At 52.8% G+C, this 24,820-nt stretch overlaps 1 protein-coding gene across 4 annotated transcripts in view; it reads left to right on the top strand.

Moving 5' to 3' along the window:
• Nucleotides 1–24,820, top strand: part of BANP (BTG3 associated nuclear protein) — a 74,651-nt gene continuing 49,831 nt past the window's right edge. For all 4 annotated transcript variants that reach the window (XM_031436640.2, XM_031436639.2, XM_031436637.2 and 1 more), the window contains exons 1-2: nucleotides 1–106; nucleotides 22,064–22,200. In XM_031436640.2, the coding sequence (XP_031292500.1) occupies nucleotides 22,131–22,200 (70 nt within the window). In that variant the 5' untranslated portion in view covers nucleotides 1–106; nucleotides 22,064–22,130. The remainder of the gene's footprint in view (nucleotides 107–22,063; nucleotides 22,201–24,820) is intronic.

The raw sequence follows: 24,820 nt of genomic DNA, 5'->3' as shown, positions 1-24,820 counted from the left end.
GGGAGGGACTCGCGGCGCCTGCGCAGAGCGGCGGCTTCTCTCGCGAGGACGGACGCCATTATCGCATCTCCCCGACAAACACCACGAGAATTCCGCAGCCCACACGGTAATTGCAGCTCCCGCAGCCGGTCGCGTCTCCACCTCCCCCTTCCCGCGGGGCGAGAGCGAGAGCGAGAGCGAGATCTCCCTCCTCCCTCCTCCCTCCTCCGGCCGCCGCGCCCGCGCCGCCGCCCCCGCCCCCGGACGCGGGGGACACCGGCCGCCAACGGCCCGCCGCCGGGGCGCCCCGGCCCTCAGCCCTGTCAGCCGCCGGCCCGCCGCGCCCCCCGGTCCTGCCGCCCCTCCCCCGGCCCGTCGGGCCCGCCGGCGCGCGGCGCTGTCCCGGCTCCGGCTCCGGCTCCGGCGCCTGGCGCGGTGCGGGCCTCCCTTCCGGGACGCGGCCCCGCACGAGCGACGAGCGGCGTCCGGCCGGGCGGCGGCCGCGGGGAGGCGGGGGCTGGGCAACCTCCGAGCCCGGGCTCCGGCCGCCGTGAGGGGCTGGGGTCGCGCGGCCTGGCCTCCGCCGTGCGGGCCCCGCCGCGCCAGCGGCGCCGAGCCGGCGGAGCCCCGGGAGGCCCCCGAGGCTGCTGGCGCTCGGACGCCGGCGCCCGGCGCAGGAGCCGGGAGAGGAGCCGGGCCTGCGCTGGGGGGATGCGGCCGGAAGTGCGGAGGCAGAGTGGGCGCGGGTCAGGCCGCGGTCCTGGGTGACGCGGGAGCGGACGGGCCGGTTCTCGTTCGGCTTCTGGCACGGCCCGGGCTCCGTCTCCCCGAGGGGAGAGAGAACGTGGAAGCCGCCTGTGGGAGTAACTGCGTATTCGGCTCCGTTTCCCCTTTGTCTTGCAATTAAACCAAGTCCCTGTTCCGGGATTCTGTCACCGCGGCTGTAAGTTTTAGAAAACGGCTGCCATTTATGGGTCATGTGCTGGCGGGGGTGGCTGGCACGGCGATCCGGCCAGGTAGAGGCCGTCCCGGCTTACAGACCAGGTGACAGACCCGCAGAGCCAGATCTGAACTCTGTCTAAAGGCCATTCTTAAAAAAAAGTTGCACGTATGTTTAATGTTTTAATAAAGGAATGTCCACAATAAAATGTCACTGAAAAACTACCCGTGAAAAGCAGCAGTCTCCCTCCCGTCTTTCACTTGCTCTCCTCAAAGACCTTGGCGTTCGTCGTGTTTTTAAAAGGAAGTTCTCCGTAGCGCTCAACAATACGCTGGTGCTTTATTTTGTACATTCGTGACTTGCTGTTACCGTAGGATGACGTAGCTTTCCACATCATAGCCCACCTCTTCTATCCCTCGATTAGTCTAGTTGGCTCAGATTGTTTATATTGTAACTAACTAATCAGACATTACTTCACAGCCAGCTACTACATTTCTCCTCTTAACACAGCTTTTTTCCCCGCTATTGTTTGTAATGGGCTTTCTTTTTTTGTTCTTTCTGTTTCCATTGGCTCTGGGTTTTAAATTCTCAAAGGTGTTGTGGAATCTCTCCAGCTTTCCCCCTCCCCAGCCCTCTGCCCTCTTTTTCTAACTTGATTGACTGCTCGGACCAGCACAAGTATCATCCTGATATTTTCTTGTATTGTACATCTGACCTTGTTCAGGACTCACGTTTTAATTTTTAACCTTGACTTTCCTCATTTCAGTGAGAACCTTTTGCCAAGTAGACTTACTCCTTTTGGGTAACTCTTGAGGATCCTCTTTGGTGTTAAGACGTTTTCAGGGTGCCAGAAAAATGTGGAGCCCCATTCTGAACACTCTGACTCCAGGGACTTGTCCTTCAGTTCTGGAATGTGGAATTCTCCTGTATCATTTGAGAGCTGGATCTGCTCTGCTTTCAGGTTTCTCTTTGGGAGTTCCTGTTAGATTGATAGTGGATGTCTTGGACTAACCCCTGAATCTCTTGTCTTCATCCTTTTCTTGTGTCGTTTTATTCTTATTTCTGGGAGAGGGCTTTAGTTTAGCTCCCAATTCTATTATAAATTTTTTATTTCCGCAATCAAAATTTTAATTTCCAAGAGCTTATTCGTTCTGTTCCTCTTTCATAGTAGCTTATTTTTTATGAATGCATTGTCTCCTCGACTCTGAGGATACTGACAAGGGTTCAGTTCTCTTTTGTTCTCTCATTTCATTTTCTCTAGTGTCGTTTTTTTTTTTTTTTTAAAGATTGGCGTCTTGCTTTGTATGGCAAGTCCTCTTCAAATACCAGCGGTTACTGTTGTGTAAGGTAAGAGGGAGCAGGCAGAGACTCTGAGTCTGTGGGGCTGATTTTGAAAATGTACAGGTTTCCCTTTGAGTGTTTTTTTATTGTGCCAAACGCTAGATGGCGGAGAGATTTTATGTGGTCCTTTCAGCTTAAGGAAGACCCCTTTGATGGGAGGCTGCTCATCTTGGTCTAGGGAGGGTCCCTGTGCAGCTCTTCTGTGCCAGGACCAGGCTTGCTTGTGCAGGCATGGCCCTGGCCCTCTGCTGAGCAGCCTGGGTTTGGGGCCCCAGCCCTCTGCGGGCTTGGAGCCCTCCTTTGGTTCTGCCCACTCCCGGGTGCTCCCTTTTGCTGCTTGCTTTGCCCTCATTAAACCCTCTTGGTCTGCCAGACATGGCACAGTCTCTTGTCTGCTGTTGCATAATCTTTCTTGTGGGTTTAATATTCGATATTCAAAGTCATTTTACTGGGATGAGCAGGGAACACCTGTGTGGCCAACTGCTCACTGTGAGCAGGTATTCTAGAACCTGTTCTCATGCCTCTGCTCTCCTGCCTCCCAGTGGCCTCGGTGGATGCCCGCCGTCAGTGGGACAGGTGGCCAGATCAGTGTCCCCATGGCCGCCTCCGCCTTGCAGTGTGGGCGGATGGTGTGTGTTCCTGCCGCAGGTTCTGCTGGCTCCGCAGCCTTGGAGGGGTGCCAGGCTCAGCCGGGGAAGGCCAGGCACAGGCAGTGTTACAGCAGAGATCGTGGCTCAGGCTCTTCAGTGGGCTCCTCGCTGTGCCAGAGGGCCGGAGTTGAAGGACTGCCCTAGGTGAGCAGTGATCACTGTGCTCAGAGTGTAGTCTTGATGCTCTTTGATCATTTGTCCTTTGAAAGTTAGGAGCAGTGAGATGCATGAGCTGTGTTTGCTGGGGCCTTGCTAGCGAAGCGGTCCATGGGCCCACTGTCTCTGGGCTCCTGAGAGAAATGCAGACTTGGGCCCCACCCTGAGTGTGGAATCAGAATCTGCAGCTTTGCAAACTTTTCAAACTTTTATTTCAAAAGAAGTAGCTTTAGACTTAAGGAAACGTTGTAAAAATAGTTCAGAGAGCTTCCCTGTTCCCTTCACCCACTTCCCTTAATGCTGGCGTCGCACATGGTCAGATACCTGCAAACAGACCAGAAGCCTGACGTTGCCACAGTTCTGTTGACTAACCTCAGACCTGTGGACCTTCATCAGTTTCCACTCATGTCCTTTCACTGTTTCAGGATCTAATTCAGGATCTCACTCTGCATTTAGTTGTCTCCTTAAGTCTCCTGCAGTCTGTGATATTTACACAGCCCCGAAGTGTCTCTCCCAAAGTTTGTGAATTACAAAGGAAAAGTAGTAACTTCACAGTGGAAAAGCCTGGCAGATACCATCTTAACATCACTGGTACTAAGACACGATGCTATCACGTACCCTGAAGGGCACATCCAACGTCAATTGACGAGGAAACCCAAATTGAGGTACATTTGCCAAAATCTTGACTGGTGCGCCTTGGAGGTGTCTCAGGCGTTGAAAGTCAGTGAAAGAGAGTTTGCATTTTGAAAGACTGCCAGGCGTAGCGTATGCACTTTGCTGAAGAAATACTTCCTCTGCGTGATGGTCTCCAAGGAGATAAGAGAGAAAGAACCACCAGCCCTGTCTCCTGGGCTGGGAAACGGTGCTACAGGTCTGGGTCTAGGTGAGTTTGTAAAAGGCTCATTGATAACACCTGTTGCAGGTCACCAGCCTTAGGTTTTCCTTATAACCTTCATCTGCCCTATACAATCTGAAAACTTGAGCTGTAAAATGGAATTTGTTACATGATGAGGCCAGACTATCACTTTAGCTATTTCAATCTGGTGAAAGTAAGTGTTCTCTCATTTTGAAGAAAAGGCTTCCGGGGGAGAGCATGTGTGGAGGTTCTCAGTGAGACTGTCTCAGAAGAAGCTGTAAAAAGCCCTCCCTTGACCAGAGGTAAAGAAAGACCATTCTCTGACTCCACGTGTACCACTGTCATAAACACAAAGTCACATAATCATCTGTTCACTGGACATACTCTAGGTCATTCTGAAATGGTCATTTTTGGCAGGGTCGGGGGGAGGAGGCGTTTTAGGGAATTTGGGAGGGAGTGTAGAGGAGGGGCCAGTACCTGGAGCCCACTTGACTCACACAGAAGAGTAGAACCCTAGCATTGTTGTCAGGGTAGCTTTAGACACACTTAGCCCTTGGGGTTTGTGTAGGTTGTGAAACCGGTTAAAAATGAGAGCTTTAGCAAATTATCTCCCCTTATGCCCTCTGTCTCGCCTCTGGCTCTGTCTGTCTACCGCATGGGCTGTGCCCGGCCCGCCTCCTGGGAGGAGAGGGTGGCTGTCCTCGGTGCTAGAGGCAGGACCCTTCTCACCCCCGGTGCAGCGCTGTCGTCGTGGTCCCGAGTGAGCTGGAGAGGAAGCTGAGCTTGGCTGACCGCCAGCAGCCTCCTGTTGCTTGAAACCTCTGGATGTTTCTGAATTGAAATGTGATGGAGACAAGAACTGCTCAAGCCACTAGCGGACAGTATACTCAAAGTATTGTGAAGTCATAGGAAATTGATTCCTATTTTGAATGAACTTCTCTGCACCTTTCGCATCCATCTATAGTCAAGAACTGTCCAGTTTGATTGCTTTGGACCATATGCCTCCATGGTGGGTAGCCAGTAAGATTTGCTTTGTCTCTAGAAGGCCCCTCATGCCAGGGAGTGGGGTGGGGTGGTAATGGTGGTGGCGACTGCTGCCCCAGACAAGTCGCCTGTGAGGTCGGATGGCTTATGGCGCACAAGCATAGAAGAATAAAATCCACCTGAAGAGGCCAGAGTAGGTGGGGGGTGGGAACAGGTTTTAATGCCATCGGTGCAAGGGTAGATAAGCGGAATGGCTGTCTGTTGGAACTGACTTCGTTTCCTTGTCCGTAGTCATTCTGTGTTGGCGTTTAAGAGTAGCTGAGAGTAGGTAGGGCACTGAAGTGAAAGTCAGTTGGCAGGAAGGGCCCGGGTGGGTATGGATGCCTGGCCAGTGGCCGGGGCTGGCGGAGTGTTGCCAGGGAACCTGGTGGGAGTGGGGCTTGGTGACTTCGGGCAGGGCCTGTACTGACAGACATCTCATAATAAAGATTTACATCCTGTGCTTCAAAGAGTGCTGCTTCTGGTCTCTAGTGACTTTTCCTTTTTCTTCAAGGTGGAAAATCATCAAATAACCTTTGTAAACAAGCAGTGGGTGTGGATAAAGCTGGCAGTGAAAACTCGGTACATGTGCTGCTGGCATTTCCTCGTTGGTGTTGAAGTATGCGTCCCTTGAACGTGGCAAGCATCCCGGGCACCTTAGTCTTAGGAGGCAGAGCAGGGAGGGCTCAGACCGCAGTTCCAGCTGTCACCGCCAAGTGCAGCCCTGCAGTCCTGCTGGCAGGTGGATGGCAGGGCAGGATCTGTCTGCTGCCACGTTGTCCTCCTGTGAACTCTCGTGGGTGGAGCCAGGGCTGAGTCTTGGGAGGAAGTGCTGCGTTAAGCTGCCTTTTATGCTGGGAACTTCCCTGGAGGTGCCGAGTAATTCATGCCCTCCACGTTTTTCAGACTGAATCTGACACAGGAGACTGAGGATCCTGTCTGCCGGCCAAGAGTTGGCTGCAGCTGTCAGTGGGCAAACACAGTTTGCAAGTAATTGGCCCTCTGGTTCTGAACTCAAACACTTTATGGACTTTTAAGATTTGTGGGATTCAACTAATTTCACATTTTTTGTGAAGTAAGGGGTTTAATATTTATTATGTCATTTTTAAGTTTGTATAATTTACATTTGCACAGTTCAGATTTGTGTAACATGCAGTCATTCTATGTTGGGGAGAAAGGAAGCTGAAGGTGCAGTGAGATGAAAGCAAGTGAGTATTGGTTGGGGTCCCCTCCCTGCGTGGGTGTTAATAAAAAAAATTCAGTTCCACTTGCTTCATGAGTTCTTCTTGGATCATTCAAGAGCTGGGTAAGCCTGCCTCACCTTTCTGGGATTTCTGCGGATTCACCGTGATCTGAATCAGAAATCGCTCCTTCCAGCGGAGGACAGAGTGGAGCAGAGTGCACACTTCTCAGGAGGCCAAGGTTACTGCTCTTCAATGAACGTACCTGATTTCTTTATCCCACAGTCCCAGGCAGTTTCAAGAGTCTAGAGATGCCACTGATGTTAAACGCTTGGCTCTAGGGCAGGAGTCAACAGACTTTCTGTAAAGGCCTAGAGGAGCAAACGTTTCTGGCTTTGGGGTCTGTCCCGGCTGGTCAGCTCTGCCCTTGGAGGGTGGACGCCAGAATGGGCGTGGCTGTCTTCTAGTAACACTTATCCCTGATGGCTGGATTTGTCCCCCACGCCGGAGGCTATGACTCCAGACTACGAGTATAACACAGTTGGGGCAGGAAGTGGAGGCAGGGAGGTCAGTAACTGCGCTGGAGTCACAGAGGGCTTCAGCCGCCCCGGCTGTGCTCCTCACTGCTGACTTCCAGCATCTTGGGCGATCTGCACGGTTTATTTTGGGAAAATCTACATGGAAAGGAAATGTCAGAGGCAGCTCTGCAGAAGTTCAATTGGCATCAGCAAACCACCTTCAGATGAGGGTGCGTCTGGCCATCCTCACTGCTGTTCTTTGGAAGAAAAGCCTCAGCGTCTCCTCATAGGAATTGGGTTTGGGTATTTTTTGGGTGTAGAAGTTGCAAGAATAGTATAAAGAATTAGGGTGGAGTCTTCTCCCAGGATCTCAGATGCTAATATTTTATTTGCTTTATTTTTTATTTTCTCTGCAACTCTCTGTGTGTGTATATATATTTTTTCTATTTTTTTCCTGAACAATTTAAGATATGATGTCCCTTTATCCTTACTCAGGTGGCTGTTGCCTACAAATAAATATATTCTCTTATATAACCACAGTACAGTTTTCAAAATTAGGAATTTATCATTGATGCAGCTCTGTTATGTAAGCAACAGATGTAATTCAGACTATGCTAATTATCCCAGTAACGTTCTTTTTTAGCAAAAGGAAAATAGACTCATTTATGAGTTTTGGATATATTTTTCCCCAAGAATATTTGCCCTTACCCACATTATCATAAATTAGGCACCATATGCCTTACGAACTACAAGTTTAGTAACATCAAAAGTCTGCAAATTTATTGTTGACAAAAATCACTCTGAATAACCTTGTCCTTCTGCTGTTCTGTTTGGGAGAGGAATGGGAAGGACTGTTTTGGTAAGGTTAAGAGGCAGGGCTCCTGGTGGTTTTTAACGTCTCCCCAGATCATCGATTGCACGTGTAAATGCAGTGAGAGTGTAGCGTGCTAGAATTGTGGGTCAGCAATGAATATGACCTTGCGTGGTGTCATCTGCTAGATGTCGGAAAAGTTACATCATCTGAGGTCACTCTCCAGTGTACATCATCCTATTGGGCGGGGTAAGGGTTGTTTTCTAGGGGCTTTTGCTGTTCAGTGCTGGACCCGTTTTTTTTATCAAAGTTCAATTGACCCTTGGACAGCGTGGGGGTCAGAGGTGCCGGCCCTCCGCGTCGAGAATCTGAGTCTCACTTGTAGTTGGCTCTCTGTGTCTGGCGTCCTCGGACCCAGCCACCCGCAGGTTATACAGTACTGTGGTGGTTACTGTTGGAGGAATTCTGCATGGAAGTGGACCCGTGCAGTTCAAACCTGTGTTGTTCCAAAATCTACTTTAGTCTAAATATTTGCAGTTACTGCATTTAAATTGGTCTAACTGGAAAGTTGGTATTGGACTAAGGTGAAAAAAAAACCCCATTTCTGAAAGGCATGTAAGTTAATCTGTAAGTCATGTTTCTTTAGTCAAAATAAATTTTCTTTGGTGTAGCATGTAGATTTTCTTGAATTTTAAAAATAAGTTTCATTTGGAAATGGAACAAATCCCCTCCAGACCAGGCTTCTCGGGACTCGGTTGTGTGGCCAGGGGTGAGGAGGGAGGTGGGCCTGAGGCCCCAGCTGCCGTGTCCTGGCTGGTTGGCTTTGGGGCAGACTGTTCAGGGTTTCCTCCGAGAAAAGGGCAGCCACAGCCCTGCCTCCCGGCTTGGTGTGTGGGGTTAACTGAGCCTCTGTGACGCCCTTGGCACAGCGTCCTTAGTGCATGGGCCTCCTGCACGGCTTGGCCCATTTGCAGCCCAGACTCAGAGTCCTCGTCACATTTCAGACAGGCTTCCGGGGTGCTTGAGTAGTAGGAGGAAGGCATTCTGGTTTGATTAAGGCATTTGACAATTCTTGCGGCCTTTAAAATGCTGAAGTGCTGTTTATAGATGCTGCACATGGGCATTCGTTTGCCTGCACCTTTCATCAGTCTTAAGTTTGACCCAGTGGCTCTGGGGTTTCAAGTGCAGTTTCTAACCTCTTGGGTGTTGCTTTCCACAACTAAGTTTTGATTACATGCTGAGAGAATTATGATCTTGAGAAAACTGGTGCCAAAACGCTGTGTCTAGTTCCAAGACGGTGAGCTTGGCTCCTCCGTCCCCGGGATGATGGTATGGGCTGTGTCTGCCACCATGGAGTCATGCAAAGGCCACACGTGTGTGGGTCAGTCAGCATCTGCAGCTCGACCTTGGCGGGCTCCTTGAGCTTTTGTCTCTTCTGTTCTAGATCACATTCCTTGCTTCTCCCCGGTTATTGGCCCTGCCTCACGGGGCTGTGCTAGCCTGACGTCAGTTGTGAGGGTCAGAAAGCTCTGCTGTGGTCCCTGCACCTGCCGCCTGTCCTCGTTACTTGTTTAATGACTGCTCTGGTTGGGAGTTCATCTTCTAAGTTGCCCAGCATGCATTACAGTTTCCCTGAACATTTTGACACATGCTAGTTGTGTTTGCTTTCTGTGAAATTTTGAGGTGGAAGAAGATTAGGACACTGGCATCCTTACCCCTGGACAGCTGACCACCCTCCTCCCCGAGCTTTGCAGGATGCGGGGAAAGATGGGAGGGGCAGATGAATGATGGAAGGGTTTCAGTTTCGGGGGTGGGGAGCTGAAGGGTGGAGGTGTGCACGCCTGCTCCCCAGGCAGAAGGGAATACGTGGTGCTGGCGACAGTGGGGCTAGTTAGACCTGACACAGTGAGTTACTGTGGGAGGGGCCCTGCTCCCTGCCCCACCCCAGCTCTTCCCTGCTCCCCCCCCCCCCCCCCCGTCTCAGTTCCCTTAATAAGTGTCCGTGATGCTGTTTCAGATCAGGGAGGTGCTCAGGGCTGGGCCCATCTCTGTGAAATGGGGACACACCTACATCCAGGCTTGTGGGGACTGAGTGTGATGATGCTTGATACCGTGTTTAGGATGCAGTGAACTGCGGCTCCTGTAATCACCATTCTTACCATCAGCTTCACCCACCAGCTCCTGTGTGTTTTCCTGCTGGTTGATGTATGTGGTGCTGACTTAACCATAGACATTTGCACGTAGTCAGAATCTTGTCTGTGATAAACTTGCATCACAGAATCTTTGAATTTTCAAACTGGCCAGGAGCTTAGAGGTGTTTTAAATAGTACAACTTGCTAATTAAAACTTGGCCACTGTTGTAAAGTGTACACTTGTTCTAAATGCAAAAGCCTGTGGTAACTGTGTGTCCCCATGAGGGCTCCTCCGGGCCGAGCTCCGCGGGGCCAACGCGCCGTCACCGCTGATCCCAGTAGGTTGAAGGCAGCCTCTTGTTCTCACAGGGGAGTGACTTTTCTCCTGCACTTTTTCTTGTAAATTGTGGTAGATTCTGTTACTCTGTGGTGTTGTAATTTTGGCAGATTATTTGTCGTTCCGTGATATTTTATTGAGAATTTTAAATTCTAGTAGATAGTTTTAGACAATTTGTAGTGTTGAGTTTGAATTCTCATAATCCTAGGGCCAGCATTTCTTACATGAACATATGTCAGTGGGAAAATGACTTTAAAAATTTTAAATTTTACCTTTAATTCAGTATCTGAGTATGTTGTATCATGCCTCTTTGAAACACAGCTTTTTTCTGTAGAGGTGAAAAAAATTTACCTCTGTCATCTAATTCGTCTCCACGTCTCTGAATGTTTTCCATTTTACCTGTAAAAAATAGAGGAACAAGAGAAGTGAGAGTGTAGACGAGAGCATCCCCTGAGTCTCCAAATGCTTAATTTTTATTTGACTTTTTTTTTTGAAGTGAAAAAATGATTTGAACCAACATCTCCACTCTCCCTGTGGCTGGGTGACTCGAAGCCCTGGTTCAGGAGTGTCTGTGCTTGCGGAGCGTGTGAACCTCAAAGTCGCTCCTCTGTTGGCTTGGCCAGGATTGTGGGCGGCTCTCGTGTGCCCAGCAGGGCGCTTGCTGTGGTGATGATTCCATGCACAGGTCGAGGGTTCTTACACTAGAGTGCAGCCCCAGAGCAGCCCCAGCCAGTGTGCAGACAGCTGGCTGTGGCTGTGTTCCAATAAAACTTTATTTGTGAACACTGAAATTTGAGTTTCGTTTAATTTCAAGTCAGGACAAATTGTTCCTCTTTTGATCTGGTTCCCAGGCTGTGCAGGTAGGGGGCCGGATTTGGCCCATGACTCTTGGCCTAGAAGACCTTTGTGGAGTGAGTGAATACAGTGAGGTAACACATGGGCAGCAGGGTGGAGCTGAACCGGGTAGTCAAAATGTGATGCCGTGGGTGATCCTTCTGGAAGGATCAGTCTGGAACTTACCCGCAGCGTGGATGAAAGGAGATTGGCCTCCCGCCTCCCCATGTGTGGGGGACAGATGGGTGAACTCCACCCTAGAGTGTGTCACAGAGAGATGACGCCTGCTGTCAGGGGCTGGGGGCAGGGCTGTGGATGACACACAGCCCCGGAGCAGGGGGAGGGAGGAAGGAGGAGTAGGAGGGAAGCTGGCTGGAATCAGCAGGCAGGCGGGACCCCCTTGGTCTGGTGAGGGCTGGATGCTGGGGTAGCAGCGGAGAGCAAAGAGGAGAGTTGCAGGGTCTTTCTCAGAGGGGCTGGGGCTTGGTGGGAGCTCCTTGAGCGATCTTGGGAAGAAAGGCAGCAGGGATTTGAGCAGAGGGGCTTCCGGAGTGGGAATGGGCTTCACTGTCAGGTGGCCATAGTGTGGGAAATACTGGACCAGAGAAAGCATGGGTGAGGGGTTCAGGCAGCAGATGGAGACTTGGGGGCATGGGTATCACTCCCTCTAATGGGAGTGCGTGCCGGCCCTGCGCCCCTGGGAAATGTGCTTCCGTGGACGCTGCCTACCCGGGCACCGCGTGGAGGAGCCCAGCTCTGGTGGGGCCAGGGGTGAAGGCAGAGCTTTCAAAGGAGAGCACGGCCCTGGGTAGGGGAGGAAGACCCGAGGGGCTGCGCGAGAGGCAACGTGGATGGGAAGGCTGGCTCCTAGAGTCTGGCCCTGCGGAAGTGGTCAGTGTGATAATGAGTTTGGAAACCAGAGTTTTGTGGCGCTCTGAAGGGTGTGGGAGGAGATAGTGTTCCGGGAGGCATGGGGAGGCTTCCAGATGTGCTGCAGGAGTTTGGCTTGTGGAGGGGCGGCAGCTGGTGGGCAGCGTGTACTCTGTGTGACAAAACAGGAGGTGTGTGGAAACCACTTGTGCTGTGTTTTGGAGCGGGCAGTTTGCCTCGAGGACGGACCGCTCTGCAGTTACTTGAGTTGCTAGCTAGCTGCTTTTTCATGGACCACCATAAAGGAGTGACTGACGAAGTACCAGTATTTCTTCCTCAGTGGACAAGTTAGCCTGTCACTTCATGGAAGTCAGCTAACACTACTGCCAGTGGTTGAATTTGAACTTCCAAATGAAATTGGAATTTCAGAAAGCTTGTGTCTGCCCCCTGAGCCTGGCAGCTTCCTGATACTTCAAGCTTTTTCTGACGAGATCAGTGCTGATGTTGCCGAGTCCAAATTGTTCTGCTGGCTGCGTGACGGGCTGATACGCTGGGAGATGAGCTTTTGGGGTAGGACAAATGACTTTATTTGGAAAGCCAGCAGACCAGGAGATGGGGGCTGGTGTCCCGGAGTGCCGTCTTCCACAAGTCAGAATTCAGGTCCCCTTTATACTAAAAAGGAGGGGCGTCACTGGTTGTTGCAGACTTGCTGGTGTTGGAATCCTTTGTCCTTGCACCGGTCCACGTAGGTCAGGTCAGGATGTTCCTGGAAACCTCCAACAAGAGGAATGTTTTTCTCTGTTCTGCAACTTTTTATCTCTGTGTGGATGGGAAGATGTTCTCCCCTTAAAGGTCTGAGCCCTGAGATTGGGCTGTCCTGTGTATTTCAGGCCCCAGGCAACACACTTTTACAAAAGGTGCAGAACCAGCGAGACCAAGCCCAGGAACCAGAGCCCAGGGTTAGAGCCAAAGGGGCAGGTCTGACATGGGGTATGTAGTAGAGGCGATGCGCTAGATAATCTAACAGGTCTTGGAAAGGTCTGCACGTCTCGCTGAGCCAGCGTTCCGCAGATGACCACGTCAGACCCGCACAGAAGGTCCGTTTAAAGTGCGAGACAGACCAAAGGATTGTAGAGTGAAAGCGTGCAGGAGGCTCACTGAGTGGTTGTAGGTGCCACGGTGCGGCCCACCCTGGGGAGAGGGGAGCTGCTGCTGCGCGGTGGCGCCCTGTTGCAGTGTGCCGGGCTGGGCGTGGCGGCGGCAGACAGGAGAGCGCCGCTGCCGCCCCGCCCGTGAGGCTGACAGGAAGGGGCTTGTCGGGCGCAGAGCCGTGCCTCCCCCCTCGCTGTTGTTTTGGAATCTGTAGTTATTTTTCGTAAAGAAAAAGCTTTGTATGTTAATATGTAATGTAGTGCCTGTCGTGGTTTTTAAGTGAATAAAGAAGTATTCACACGTTTTCTGTCCTGATTTCAGAGACGTTGACTGTTGGCAGATGCCCGGGCACGACGAGCCCGAGCTCGCGCACTTGCACGTGGTGAGGGGGGCTGGGACCAGCGCGTCCGGCCGGGGCGGCGCTGCTGGGGCGGCAGCTCCGTCCAGCCGCCTCTCCCTGCTGCGCGGGCGTGTGTATTTGAGGAGGGGGGGAATATTTTGGAAGATGTGAATAAAAGTGGCCAATTTAATCCAACATGTTACCTGTAGGGGGAGGGGCCTGCCATCTGAGGCTGGGTTGGCCCTCTTCTAATTTCAAACATAAGCATTTTTAGGGAAGAAACAGTGTGGCCTGAACTTTCCTAAGAACCAGTGCTTCTTGCTGTTTCCTAGTTTACCCGGTGCCTGACTGGTCGTTTATGATCACGTCCCCCTTCCGCCCCACACTGACTGGGAGGATCTGTGAGCTGAGTCGTTTCCATGTGTCTCAGTTTAAGAAAGATTGATTTCTTTGCTCACATCATACTGGCTTTTAATTATTTTATTACTGCATTTCTACCCAAAAGGATCTGAGCAAATGGAACGACCTTAGTTTCCTTGGAGGTGCCCTCTTTCTGGAGGTGCAGCTTTTCACCTGGCACCACTCGGCCACCTCCCGGCGTGGGTGGAGACTGCTCTGAGTTCTACGGCCTGTGGACTTGGCCTTCCTGCTCAGGCGGCCCTCGACCCTCCGACTGGTTGGTGCCAGGGGCAGGGCCGCGTCGGGGTCAGGATCTGGGGGGCGGGGACTGCGGCCCTTCAGACCAGTCACTGTGTGCAGATGTGACGGTGGGGAGATCGTTCCAGCAGGGCTGAGTCGGGTCACTGCCCGGGAGTTCACCCGCGGCTCTGTGCTGCCTCCCGCCTCCCGCCTCCTGGGGAATTGCCTCGGCCAAGCCAGGCTCAGCACGGGCGCTTTGTTCAAGGGCTGGTGGAGGAAACAGCTCCGTGAAGTGTGCTTGCCCCAAGAAAACAGACGGAAGGAAACCCCACGTTGTGCTGTCCCTGACGAGATGGCCCGTGTGTCGGCGCCCAGTGCAGCTCGGGGCTTTGCTTGGCGATTCTTCCTTGCTGCCTTTCCTCACGTTACGAGTGTTGGTGGCCTGTGCCATTTCCATTTCTCACCCTTGCTGCAGAAGCTCAGCTGTGTGCTCCTTACAGTGGCTTTTCTCTTTTACAGTTTTAATGGCTTTGTGGTTTTATTTTATGGGTGTCCAAAATATTTAAAAAGTAGCAAAGTGAAAAGTAAAGTGCAGTTCTGTGTTTCCACTGACGAACTCCTGCTCGCGTCCGCTGCTGACGACCCACCAGCAGCTCATGTTTTCGCCGTTAAGCCCAGTGCGTCGCTTGCATGCAGTTCACAGTCAGTAACAAGGCAGGTTTGTGCCTTCATCACGGTGCAGTCCTTGTGAAATCAGTAGACACAGAGCGCTCCGCAGGCCCCAGTGCTCACAGCCCGCCCTGCGTCGGGGGTGCCTCCCGCGGGCTCGCCCACGTGCGCGTGCGTCGTGTGCCAGGCCCCACGCCGGGCAGGGAGCAAGGTGGGGACAGCTCTGCCCAGTGGAGCTTGTCTGCCGGCAGGGAGCCTGACGCTGAGCGGGAGCTGTGAGTTAGACGCGCCAGCTTTGCGGTAAAGCAGGAGAGGGCAGCAGGGGGCAGGTGCTGGTGTGGGTGGGAGTGGGTGGAGTTCAGGGGCTCTGGAGATGGTGGGGCAGAGGCAGTGGGGGGGCGGGGGCAGGCGGACATCAGAGGGTAGAGGCTGAGCTGGTGCGGAGAGCACCTGGCAGGCACGGGGGTGCTGGGCAAGTGCCTCAAGTGGGCAGGAAACCCCTCCTGGGCCTCGAGCCGACGGGGACGCCAGAGTGGGCTTTAACGCTGTCCCCGCAGCTTTTAAACTAGGCATCGGTGATAAGTCTGGGGCAAAGGCAGAGCATGGAGACCCAGGTGGGGCCAGCGCATGGATCCAGAGTGAGTGTAGCAAGAGCTGCTGCCCGCAGGCTGGACGGGAGAGAGGAGCCCCAGCCAGAAGGTTCTGGCCCGAGTACCTGAGCACCTGAGGTGGGGTGTCTGGGGGTGCAGGCCGGCTGTGGAGCGGGACGCTTCCATTTGGGCATGGTCACATTGAGACAAGACACCCAGGGCAGGGGGCCCGGAGCCCATTTGTCCCATGGATCTGGAGTTCCCGGGAGGGGTCGGAGGTAAAGACAGTCAGCAGGCAGATGGTCTTTAAGAGCGAATGAGAAGGGGTCCAGCGCAAGGCCAGGGCGGTCCCTGTTGGGGCGATGGCGTGAACCTCCAGCGGTGGGTGACGCCAGGGCAGTGGAGTTAGGCCCTGGAGGTGCGGGGGCAGGGCAGTGTGCAGAGGTGGCCTCATCCCGGTGGAGACACCTGTCCCACCTGGCCGGGGGCAGTCTTGTGGCGGGAAGTGGGGTGTGATTGGGCTGGGTGCTGGAGGGAATGTGAGGAGGGGAGACAGCACCAGGGGAGGGAGGGAGGAGCAGCGGGACGTCCCCGGGGTGCCCCGGGGCCTGGTGTTGGGGGCCTGAGGGGAGCTGCTGGGGTGGAGGCCCCTGACCGCGAGAGGAGGTGGGGCTGGAGTGTTGGGGGAGGAGGGGCTGAGCCAGTGGTCCAGGGGACCAGCGGCCACAGGGCAGGGAGGGGCGTTGAAGAAGGCTGCCTCGTTTTTGTCGAGACTTGATGTAGCTGGCCTCCTCCGTGTCCCTGCTGCTGGTTCAGGAAGTTCCACAGGTGACAGATAATTAACGTGCTTACGGAAAACTCAGCAATCCAGCGGATAACGGACGGAGGTCGGCTTGTGTTGTCGGTCCTCCTTCCTGCGGGGTCCCCTTGGTTCAGGATGCACCATGGCAGACGGTCCTGGGCGCGTTTTACACACACAGACATGTGGCCGCATGCATACACAGTTCTCCCTTTGTACTCCTTCCTGTTAGTCTTATGTTCGGGGACCTTTCCCTTTTGGTTCATGTCATCAAGCCAGTCTGGTTCACGTGTGTGACGGTGGTGTTTCTGTCTGGCGGTGCCGTCACCAACTTCCCATCCCCAGAGACCGAGCACGCCCTTGCTGGTTTGGGCTGGGGGACTCCTGTTCCCCGTGCACCCTGGAAGGCGTGCTCCTCACAAGCCACTGGAGACGTTACTGAACACGAATCATAACAGTGCAGCTGCTTTATGATGCTAAGATTGGACCGTCTCCAGGACTTCTGAGAAATGGCAAATTTAATTTGCCAAAATGGCAACCACATGCATCGGTCTGTTCCAGTTTTCTTGGGCCTGTTGCCCTAGCGGCTTCTTCTATTCAAACCTTCACTGTTAGCAGAATTTTAAATGACTCTATCCTGGCAGTAGAATCACGCTGAGTGAACAGCTCGGGTATGTGTGGTGTCCTCATGTGGAAGAGGGTAGGGTTCAGGACTTCATGGTGAGCTCGGAGTGTTTTCTTAAGCCACTCGCAGAGCTTCTAGAAACCAGGAAACAGCTTGACTGGGCACTTGAAAACTTTCCACTGGCCTGTTGTGAGAGACGTGTGTGTGACCTGGGACCTGCGGACCCAGGGCCATCATGGACGGGCCTCAGGGCGTGTCCTGTGGGCCTGGCTGCACCCACCCCGCAGATAACAGGACCCGTTGTGTGTAAAGCAGGCCGATGGTGTTTTCCTTTGGTGTAGGAAGTCGGAGGCGGGCAGTCCGGGGACGTGCGGAGCCCCGTAGCCAGCCGTGAGGGCCCCGGGCTGCTTCCTTGTCCTAGCCCCTCTGTCCATCCTCCTCCCTGGAGGCCGGCACAGGAGGGCCAGGAAGGGCAAGTGCCCGGAGCCGCCCGTGTTGCGTCTGCGCTCACACCCCATTGGCTAGTGAGCCGGTCACATGGTGACAGCTGCAGGAGAGGCGGGCTGGTGGCCACGTGCCCTGGGCCTCAGGGCAGCAGGTACTGAGGTGGCCAGCCAGCAGTCTCTGGTGATTATGAATTCCGAAGCTTGGCAGAATTTTGTCTGTCTGTGCTTTTTTTCCTGGAAAAATAACTGTAATTTTAAAAAGAATTAGGTTCTGAAGGCAATGTGTGACCGTACGACGCTTTAAATCCATCAGTTCGAAGACAGGTTGGGTGTGGTGTCATCTGACTGAGGACCACCACCTTCGCTATGCAGTTCAGTGTTTCCCTTAATAGTCTTTGCTTTGGTTTTTAATTTGGAGAAAAGACCAAGTTTTTGGCATAAGTGGCTTTGACTTTCATACTGACCATGGTTAATCTGCTTAGAGGTCATGCTCAGAGGATGCCCGCTGCGTGTGGCCCTTCTAGGCCGGGCGGGCCCTCCTCCCTCGGTTCACGTGGGTCCCGCCAGCCCCCGAGTCCTGGCGCCGTTGCGGCAGCTGACCCGGCCCCAGGGCTCGGCGCGGAGTCCTGTACCTGAGGGAGTTTGGGATTGACAATTTCCCCTCAGTTTATGCCTAAATATTTAGTTGTCTGACCGTTTTTAAATAGTGTGTTTTTTTTTTTTGAAGAGGTGATACACACGTGATAAAAAATACAAATACAATTTCCCTTCATGCTGATGTCCCAGGGATAGTCTGTACACATGTAGCATACTTCTTTAAAAAAAAAAGTGCTCTGAACACGTCCTGCCCCATTTATGTCCACGTGGTGCTGCGTCTCAGGAACCGTCCTGCGGGGAGCTCGGCCCGCACTCTTTGGCCATTGTTGGTCTCCTGTCCTGCTGCACCAGACTTGGTTCTTTAAACATTTAGGTTGCATCCATTCTTTGCTGCTGACAGCAGTGCCGGTGGTTTTTAGATCTTTGCACAGACAGGCGACTCTGTGCTGGGAGGGCTCCTCGGGGGCGGCAGCGGGTCCGCGCCCGTTGCCTGTCGCTCTTCGGAGTTTAGCTCCCGCCAGAAGTGCAGGGGGCTGCCCCGTCCTGACTCTCTTCCCGCCTGTCACGCCGAGCGTCTTGCTGAAATTTGCATTTAAAGAATTCCGTGACAGGTTGAGTCTCCTCATGTTTAAAAGCTTTCAAAGCTTTGTGACTTCTTCCCGCTATGAATTCATGCTCATTTCCTATGCTCGTTTTTTGGTTAGGTTTATTAGTCTTTTTTCTGTTCCTGTGAGAGAAGGAAATGAGCTCTTTGGTGAATGTGTAGCAAGTATTTTCCAGTTGGTTTGAATTTTGCATTAAGAACTCCTTTTATTTAGTGTAACACAGAGAGAATTGTAGTTTTGCTTATTTGTGGTGGTTGTTGCTGAAGTCCCCCTTGTTGTATGGTCACCCCCTTCTGATGCCCCCCCAACACCCGCATGTAATTTATGTGTTGAGTAGATGGGTTCCCTTGTCTGTAGACTTTCCCCTAGTCTGGATTTTGATTTTTCTATGTGCATTTCAGGATGTCCCCCGACCCCTGTATTTCTTGAAAGTCAACAGTATTAAAATTCTGGGGACTTGATGGTCTGTGGTGTTTTTGTTTGCCGGTGTGTGTTGGGGTGGCACGCTGGCCTTGGGCAGTGTTAGATGGGACAGCACATTTGGTTCTGTTCTGGTTGGGGTGTTGAATGGCAGGACAAATGCTCGATTTTCTTTTTAATACCCCTTTTAAAAAATTAAAGACAGTTCCCTGGCACCCTCTAAAGGTGATTTTTTTGGAAAGCGTTGTGAACTCATGAGCTTGAAAATACTTGTTTCAGTCCATTGGCCTCGTTACCCTTGCTGGCGGTCACTGTGCTCATCTTTGGCCGGGAGGGCCGTCTTGGAGCTGGCCCCTGAGCCCTTGTGAGACAAGCCTGATGTCTTTGGTCGCTTCCTCCCACCTGGCGTGACAAGGTGTTCCAGGTTTCTCCTGCGTAGTCCTTGCCTCCGACCTGGAATCAGCCGTTTCTCCAGGAGGCCCCGATGGTGTTGCTGAGAGCCGGGCCCCAGCTCCACAGCCTGGGCAGTAAGGATGCGGGGCCGCTGGGTTCGCACACCGGTTCCTCCCTCCAACTCAGACACACAGTGGAAATCCACGCCCAAAGACCTCTCCTGCCTGCGCTCGGGTCTGCCTGTCCTTGTCCCGCTTCTCAAGGACACAAGGAATGGCAGAGTCGCGACATCTTCAGAGGGCATTCCAACACCACCGCTCAGTGCGGTTACTGCAAACTGGTAACGTTTGTTTTGTGTGTGTTCTCCCAGTTTTTCTCCCCATTTTTAAGCAGGTAAATTGTGTCTCCGTGATCAGATCACGTAGCCATTGCAAACTGGACCTTCTCATTTGGTCTCAGTCCTGCACGTAAAAACAGACTGCTCACCACTAACCAGTTAGTGTGTTGTTTCCTCCAGTGGTTCTGCTTTTCTGAGTCTTGTTTTCCAGCGGTTTCTTCAGGAAGCGTTTGGGGGAACACTGTTCTCTGAGGGCTGTGTGTTGGTACAAGTTGCTGCCTCTGTCCTTGAAGCTCACTTCGTCTGGACACTAAGGCTCACGCTTCTTTCCTTGAGTGTCTTGTGTGTGTTGATCCCTTTTCTGCTGTAGTTTGATAATCTATCCCCCCGCCCCCATTTTAAGTCACCTGGTACTTTTGTCTAGATGTCTAAAATTGTTTTTCTTTCTTCTTTAAATAGTATTTTTTATTAGACTGTGTCTTAGTATCGGTTGTTCTGCCACCCATCCCCCACCAGATTTGTGGTGTCTTTTTCATAAGCAGTTTCAAGGGTTTCTACACCCCCTCCCTGCCTTGGTTTCTGAAGCATTTTCTTGGATGTGACGTCATCCCCGCGTTTCACTGCGTGACTTTGGTTTCCTTTTGTCAGGCCCCCTGTTAAACAGATGTTGGACCCTCTTTGCCTGTCAGTGTGCTCCTTTCTTGAAATCTTTTCTTTCATTTCTTTTTTATTCTTAATTGTTTCCTCCTTTCTTCACTTTGTTTTTCTTCACGCATAATTGTGTTTCTTTGCTCTTGGATTCCTTCCAATTTAGCCTTCATTTCCAGAATTGTTTCTCCTTTGTTTCCAGTCTTTTCTGAGTTCTGTCCCCTCACTTCTGAGTGTCTTCAGTGCTGGCTCATGGTTAGTGGTGTTTTGTGTCATTTCCTTCATGTGTTTTAGTGTGTTCTGAGATACTAGGGTAGCAGCTTCATCTCTTGGAGGGACATGTCTCCCTAGCATGCTTTCCCCGACTGTAGTCATGCTGCTTTGCTTCTGTTTGCTTTTAAAATATATTATCTCTGCATGAGATTTGACCTCAGTATTTTATATCAATGCATTTTCTCTGGAATTCATTTTCCAGAACATTTGGAAGGGAAGCTTGATTTGGAATAGTTCTAATTTCCGTGTTCTTGAGCTCTATTTTCTGTTGTTTGGGGGAAGTTATAAAGAATGCGGCCACTGTTTTCTGCACTCTCCCGGCTGTTTGCCTTCCCTGCCACACTGTCTTCTAGGCTGGTCTCTTTTCAGTGTGTGTGGCCCCGGAGGGTGCCCAGGCCTGTGGCCCCTGCAGGTGGCCCCGCGTCTGTCTGTCCTTGGGTGGCTACAGCCTCATCCTCTTGTTGACCTGCGGCTTTTCCGCCTCGCTTCCTCCCAGAGCCCCTCATGGCTGGCAGTGTGCTGCCTGCGTGCTGGCATGTCAGGTTCTTGCAGAGTCCTGACCGCGCCACCCGTTACCCGTCACCCGTCACCCCATTGTGCCGCCCTGGTTGCCCCGTGTGTTCCTGCAGGGACGTTTGGGAGGGTCACAGCCCTGCCACCACCATCCCTCCCTAGTGGGACTTTTTAAAGGGTTGGGCAGCAGGACCTCTGAGATCCCAGGTCCCGCACTCTCTGCCATCAGTGGCTGCTCTGGCAGGGGCAGGTGGGCTTTCTGCCTCCCTTGGGCTCGCGTGAGGTGTGCAGGTGGGAGTGACACGCCTCGGCCGTTTGGCGGGCGGCACCCGTGTCCGTGTCTGTGAGCGAGTGCCGCGTGTGCACGAAGGGTTAAGACGGTAGCTTGGCCCCCCCTTCCTGCCGATGGTCGTCCCCCAGAAACTCCCCCCAGAAGCTTGGGAGCTGCTCCGTTTAAGCTGTAGAATTTACATCTGGACGAGGGGCTTAAAGGATTTAAGAACATGTGTGGAACCCGCGGATTTAACTTTACGTCTGGTGGAATTTATCTGTTTAAAGGAGCTGTCAGTAGACTCCTGTTTGAAACTAGATGATCTGAAAATCCTAATTCAGCTGCCCCTGCCCGGGGGGCGTGCCTTGAGACCACGGGAGTGGGCGCGGGGCTGCGCAGTAGGCTTGGTGCCTGGCAAGCACCCCAGGGAACCCGCAGTTGTAGGGGCGGGGGGAGACAGATAAGTCGCGTCATAAATACTTAACCTGTCGGTAATTAAAATGCAGTGTGTAGGGTGCTGAAAGTATTACGGGGCAGCGATTGCTGGTTCCTCCAGGCACCCTGTTTTCAGGCGCTGTGTTTAGACTCCTGTGTTGATAGATCATATTTGGGGTGACGTGGCCTCATTTCTGTTTTGGAAAAGACAGTCCCTTTTGGCCTAATCAGAGCGTTTCAGGAGTGGGAAGAAGGTGACAGACTCTGGTGCAGACGTGGGCCGTCTCGGGGGCAGCAGGGCTGGGGTCCGAGGGGAGGGCCGGGGTGCGGAGCTGAGCTGAGCTGGGGCCTGCGAGAGGTGTGTTTGCAGCGGCGTCCGGGGTGTGGTGTGTGCGGCAGGAGCTGAGAGCCCGTGGGGGTGGGACGGGTTCCGTGGGCAGAAGGGGGACCATTGGGGATGGTTGGCTTGGGGGTGATGTGTTCAAGCTGCCTTAGGAGGGTGACGTTGGAGGGGTGCGGGGATGGGTTGGGAAGGTGGGGCTAGTCCGGGGGGGGGAGACTGAGGCCATTGGTCAGTTTTCACAGGATACCAACCTCTGGGTGGTCTGGGGCAAGGAGAGCCCTCCTTGCTGTGGTGGCGAGCCGCTGATGTCCCCGACTCTGTCTCTGCTTTTGCTTCTAAGTGACAGGAGCCCGGTCCCGCGTGAGTTTGATTCCTGTGCCTCGCCCGGCCTCGCGCCGCCGTTCTGGATGATGTCAGAACAGGACCTGGCGGACGTGGTGCAGATCGCCGTGGAGGAGCTGAGCCCCGATCACCCAGGTAGGCAGCTGTGGGCGCCAGGGAGCCAGCACTCTCCCTTTCCGGGACGGTCCAGAAGAGCGTCTGGAAGCTGTCTTTCCCTTCAGTAAAGCAAGAGAAAAAGCGTCGTGTGTTCCATGTGAAAAATCCCAATCAGAGAGGGTGCGCTCACTGCCGGCCCCACACCCAGCCTGGTGGTCGCCTCCCGCACCCTGTCTGCCCCTCCTTCCCGTGCGCCTTCCAGCCCCCGCTCCCTGCCCCTGCCCACCTGGGCCGCGATAGCACACGGGGGCCCCCCGCTGCCTTCTCCAGTGCCCCACTCCTGCCCGCTGCCAGCGCGTCGGGGAGCCTTGGGCTCTTCTGCGTGGGCTGCTCTGTGTCTGGACACCTGTGGGGTCTTCATTCCCAGGTGTTCCCTCGCCCCGCTTCCCTGCCGACACCAGTCACGTTGTTCACACTGTATTTCTTTCACGTACACCCTGCAGTGAAGACCCTTGCGGGTGTATCATGGGAAGTATTTGTCGGGTGATTTCCCAGAAGCAGGACGGCTGAGCATGTTGAGAGTTCTGATAAGACACTGACCGATGTCCCAGAAACGCTCTGTTTGTGTATTCTGTGAGGTGGCTTTTCCTACACTCTTGCTGAGGCTGGGAATTTTCCTTAATGACGTTAAGGCTCACATCTGCTTGGGAACCTCAGCTGAATATTCAAGATGACGCTTTGTGAGGGACCCATGAACTTCAGGAACGTCATCTATGAAACAACTTTGTCGACACTTTTATTTTATAAAAAGATTTCCTAATGAGAGTTCTCCTCCTCCTCCCCATAAAGCTTTACATGTTTTGTATGTCTGTTAAGTTGGAAGTGACAGGTGACCACAACTAAGGCACAGAGCATTTTGGTTGCCTGGCTATTCTTTCTGGAATAGTAGAATTAAAATGCTGATTTTTTTTTCCAACAAAGAAAAGAGAATTTTCAGAAATCTCATAAGAAAATACGTCTGTCTTGTGGACGTGTTTGACGTGCTCACTGGAAGGCTTCACCGTGGAGTCCGCTGCTGTGTGCGGGGGGGGGGGGGGCAGCGCCGTGGCCCCGGGACGGCCCAGCAGCCCCGGAGCTGCGGGCGCCTTTCCCAGCGCTGCTCTGCAGGCAGTTTTCCCCCTTATTTCGCTTTGATTTGTTTATGAGCAGCACTGTCACCTGATAACTGCAGGATCAAGAGCCTACCAGACCCTTGAGCAAAGTCAGGGCGTCCGGCTGTGGCTGTTCAGCACCCCGGGTTCTCTGTAAAAGTGAACTGGTCTGTTCAGAGCGGGGACTTGACGCCTTGACCTCAGTGAGCACCGCACCTCAGACGCCGGGGAACCGGAAGCCCAAGGCCACAGCGCTGCCAGCGTGCGTCCCTGCTTTACAAACCTCTGTTCGTATTTTGGTGGGGGGTTGTCAGTTTCTTTAGAAGTCACATACTGTTGTAAGAGAAAAATGTTCCAGTTATATAAATCTTACGCATTTTTAGAACTATTAAAATCTTGACAGTTTTCTTCCCAAATAAACCCTCTTTCTGTAAGTTACAGTTCAAAGGAGGATTAGAGAAGACATTTCTGAACCTGGTTTGTTCCCCCTCTGGTCCGTGAACAGCTGGGAGCGACAGCGTACTGACGGATCCATGGAAACCCGCTGTGCGCCGGGCTCCCAAGGCCTTCGCAGTCGGAAGGCCTGTAGCCCCTGGCCCTGGTGACGGCCACACAGCAGCAGGCGCCGCCTGCCTTCCCCACGTCTGTGTCCAGAGTGGGTTTAAGATTGAGACTGTTTTTCCCTCGTCCCTGAAGTGTGAACTTTGTAAAATTTAAAGTCTAGTTAAGCAAGTAGAAGAAATAAAAATTTCCCATAATCCGAGCAACAGAACCACCTTTAAATTGTTGGCACGTACATCCTTCCGGTTTTTTCTGATTTCCACCTAAAACCAGAATGCTTGGGTTCTTGCGACTTTGCTCGCACTCCCCCCGGGCTGCAGTCTCCCCGTCTGCACACATGTGCGATTGTAACTGTGATCGGGCCATCGTTTCTGATGATTGTGGTGGCTTTAAAATGAACATCTTTTGTCTGGTTTTAAAAGTCATGCACAAAAATTACAAAGAGCAGCGCAGCAAAGGACAAAGAAGAAAATAAGCCGGCAGCCCACAGGCCGTAGGAAGTTGCTGCTGGAACCCAGCTATGTGGCCCTGCCGTCGGCGCCGGGCACAGCCACGGCAGGTTCCGTTTCCTCAGCTGCTTCGCTGCCCTTTGCTCATCTCCTGGCAGTTCTTCACGCTGCCACAGCGTGGAGTCATCTTCCCTGTTGTCACAGGAAGTATGCTGTGTGACCCTGGTCAAGTCACTTGACCTCTCTGGACTTGATTTCAGCTGATTTTAGGATTAGACTAATGGTTGTCTGAGTCTGTTTATCCTCCCTGTCCTGTTATAACGACCAGCTTCCAGTGGGAGTAAATGGTTTGACGAAGCTTTTGAGAACCTGTGTTTTGTTAACCATTTGTAGGCATGGGTTTTCCTTTTTTTGACTTGATTAAATGAGAATCTGTGCCCACACGTTGTATGGAAGTGGATACACGGTGCATGATGCAAGCCCTCTGGTAAGCGCAAG

Source organism: Camelus dromedarius, chromosome 23, assembly GCF_036321535.1.
Source record: "Camelus dromedarius isolate mCamDro1 chromosome 23, mCamDro1.pat, whole genome shotgun sequence".
NCBI lineage: Eukaryota > Metazoa > Chordata > Mammalia > Artiodactyla > Camelidae > Camelus > Camelus dromedarius.
The sequence above is the reverse complement of the archived record's forward strand: the minus strand, read 5'-3'. Positions and strand labels throughout refer to the sequence as shown.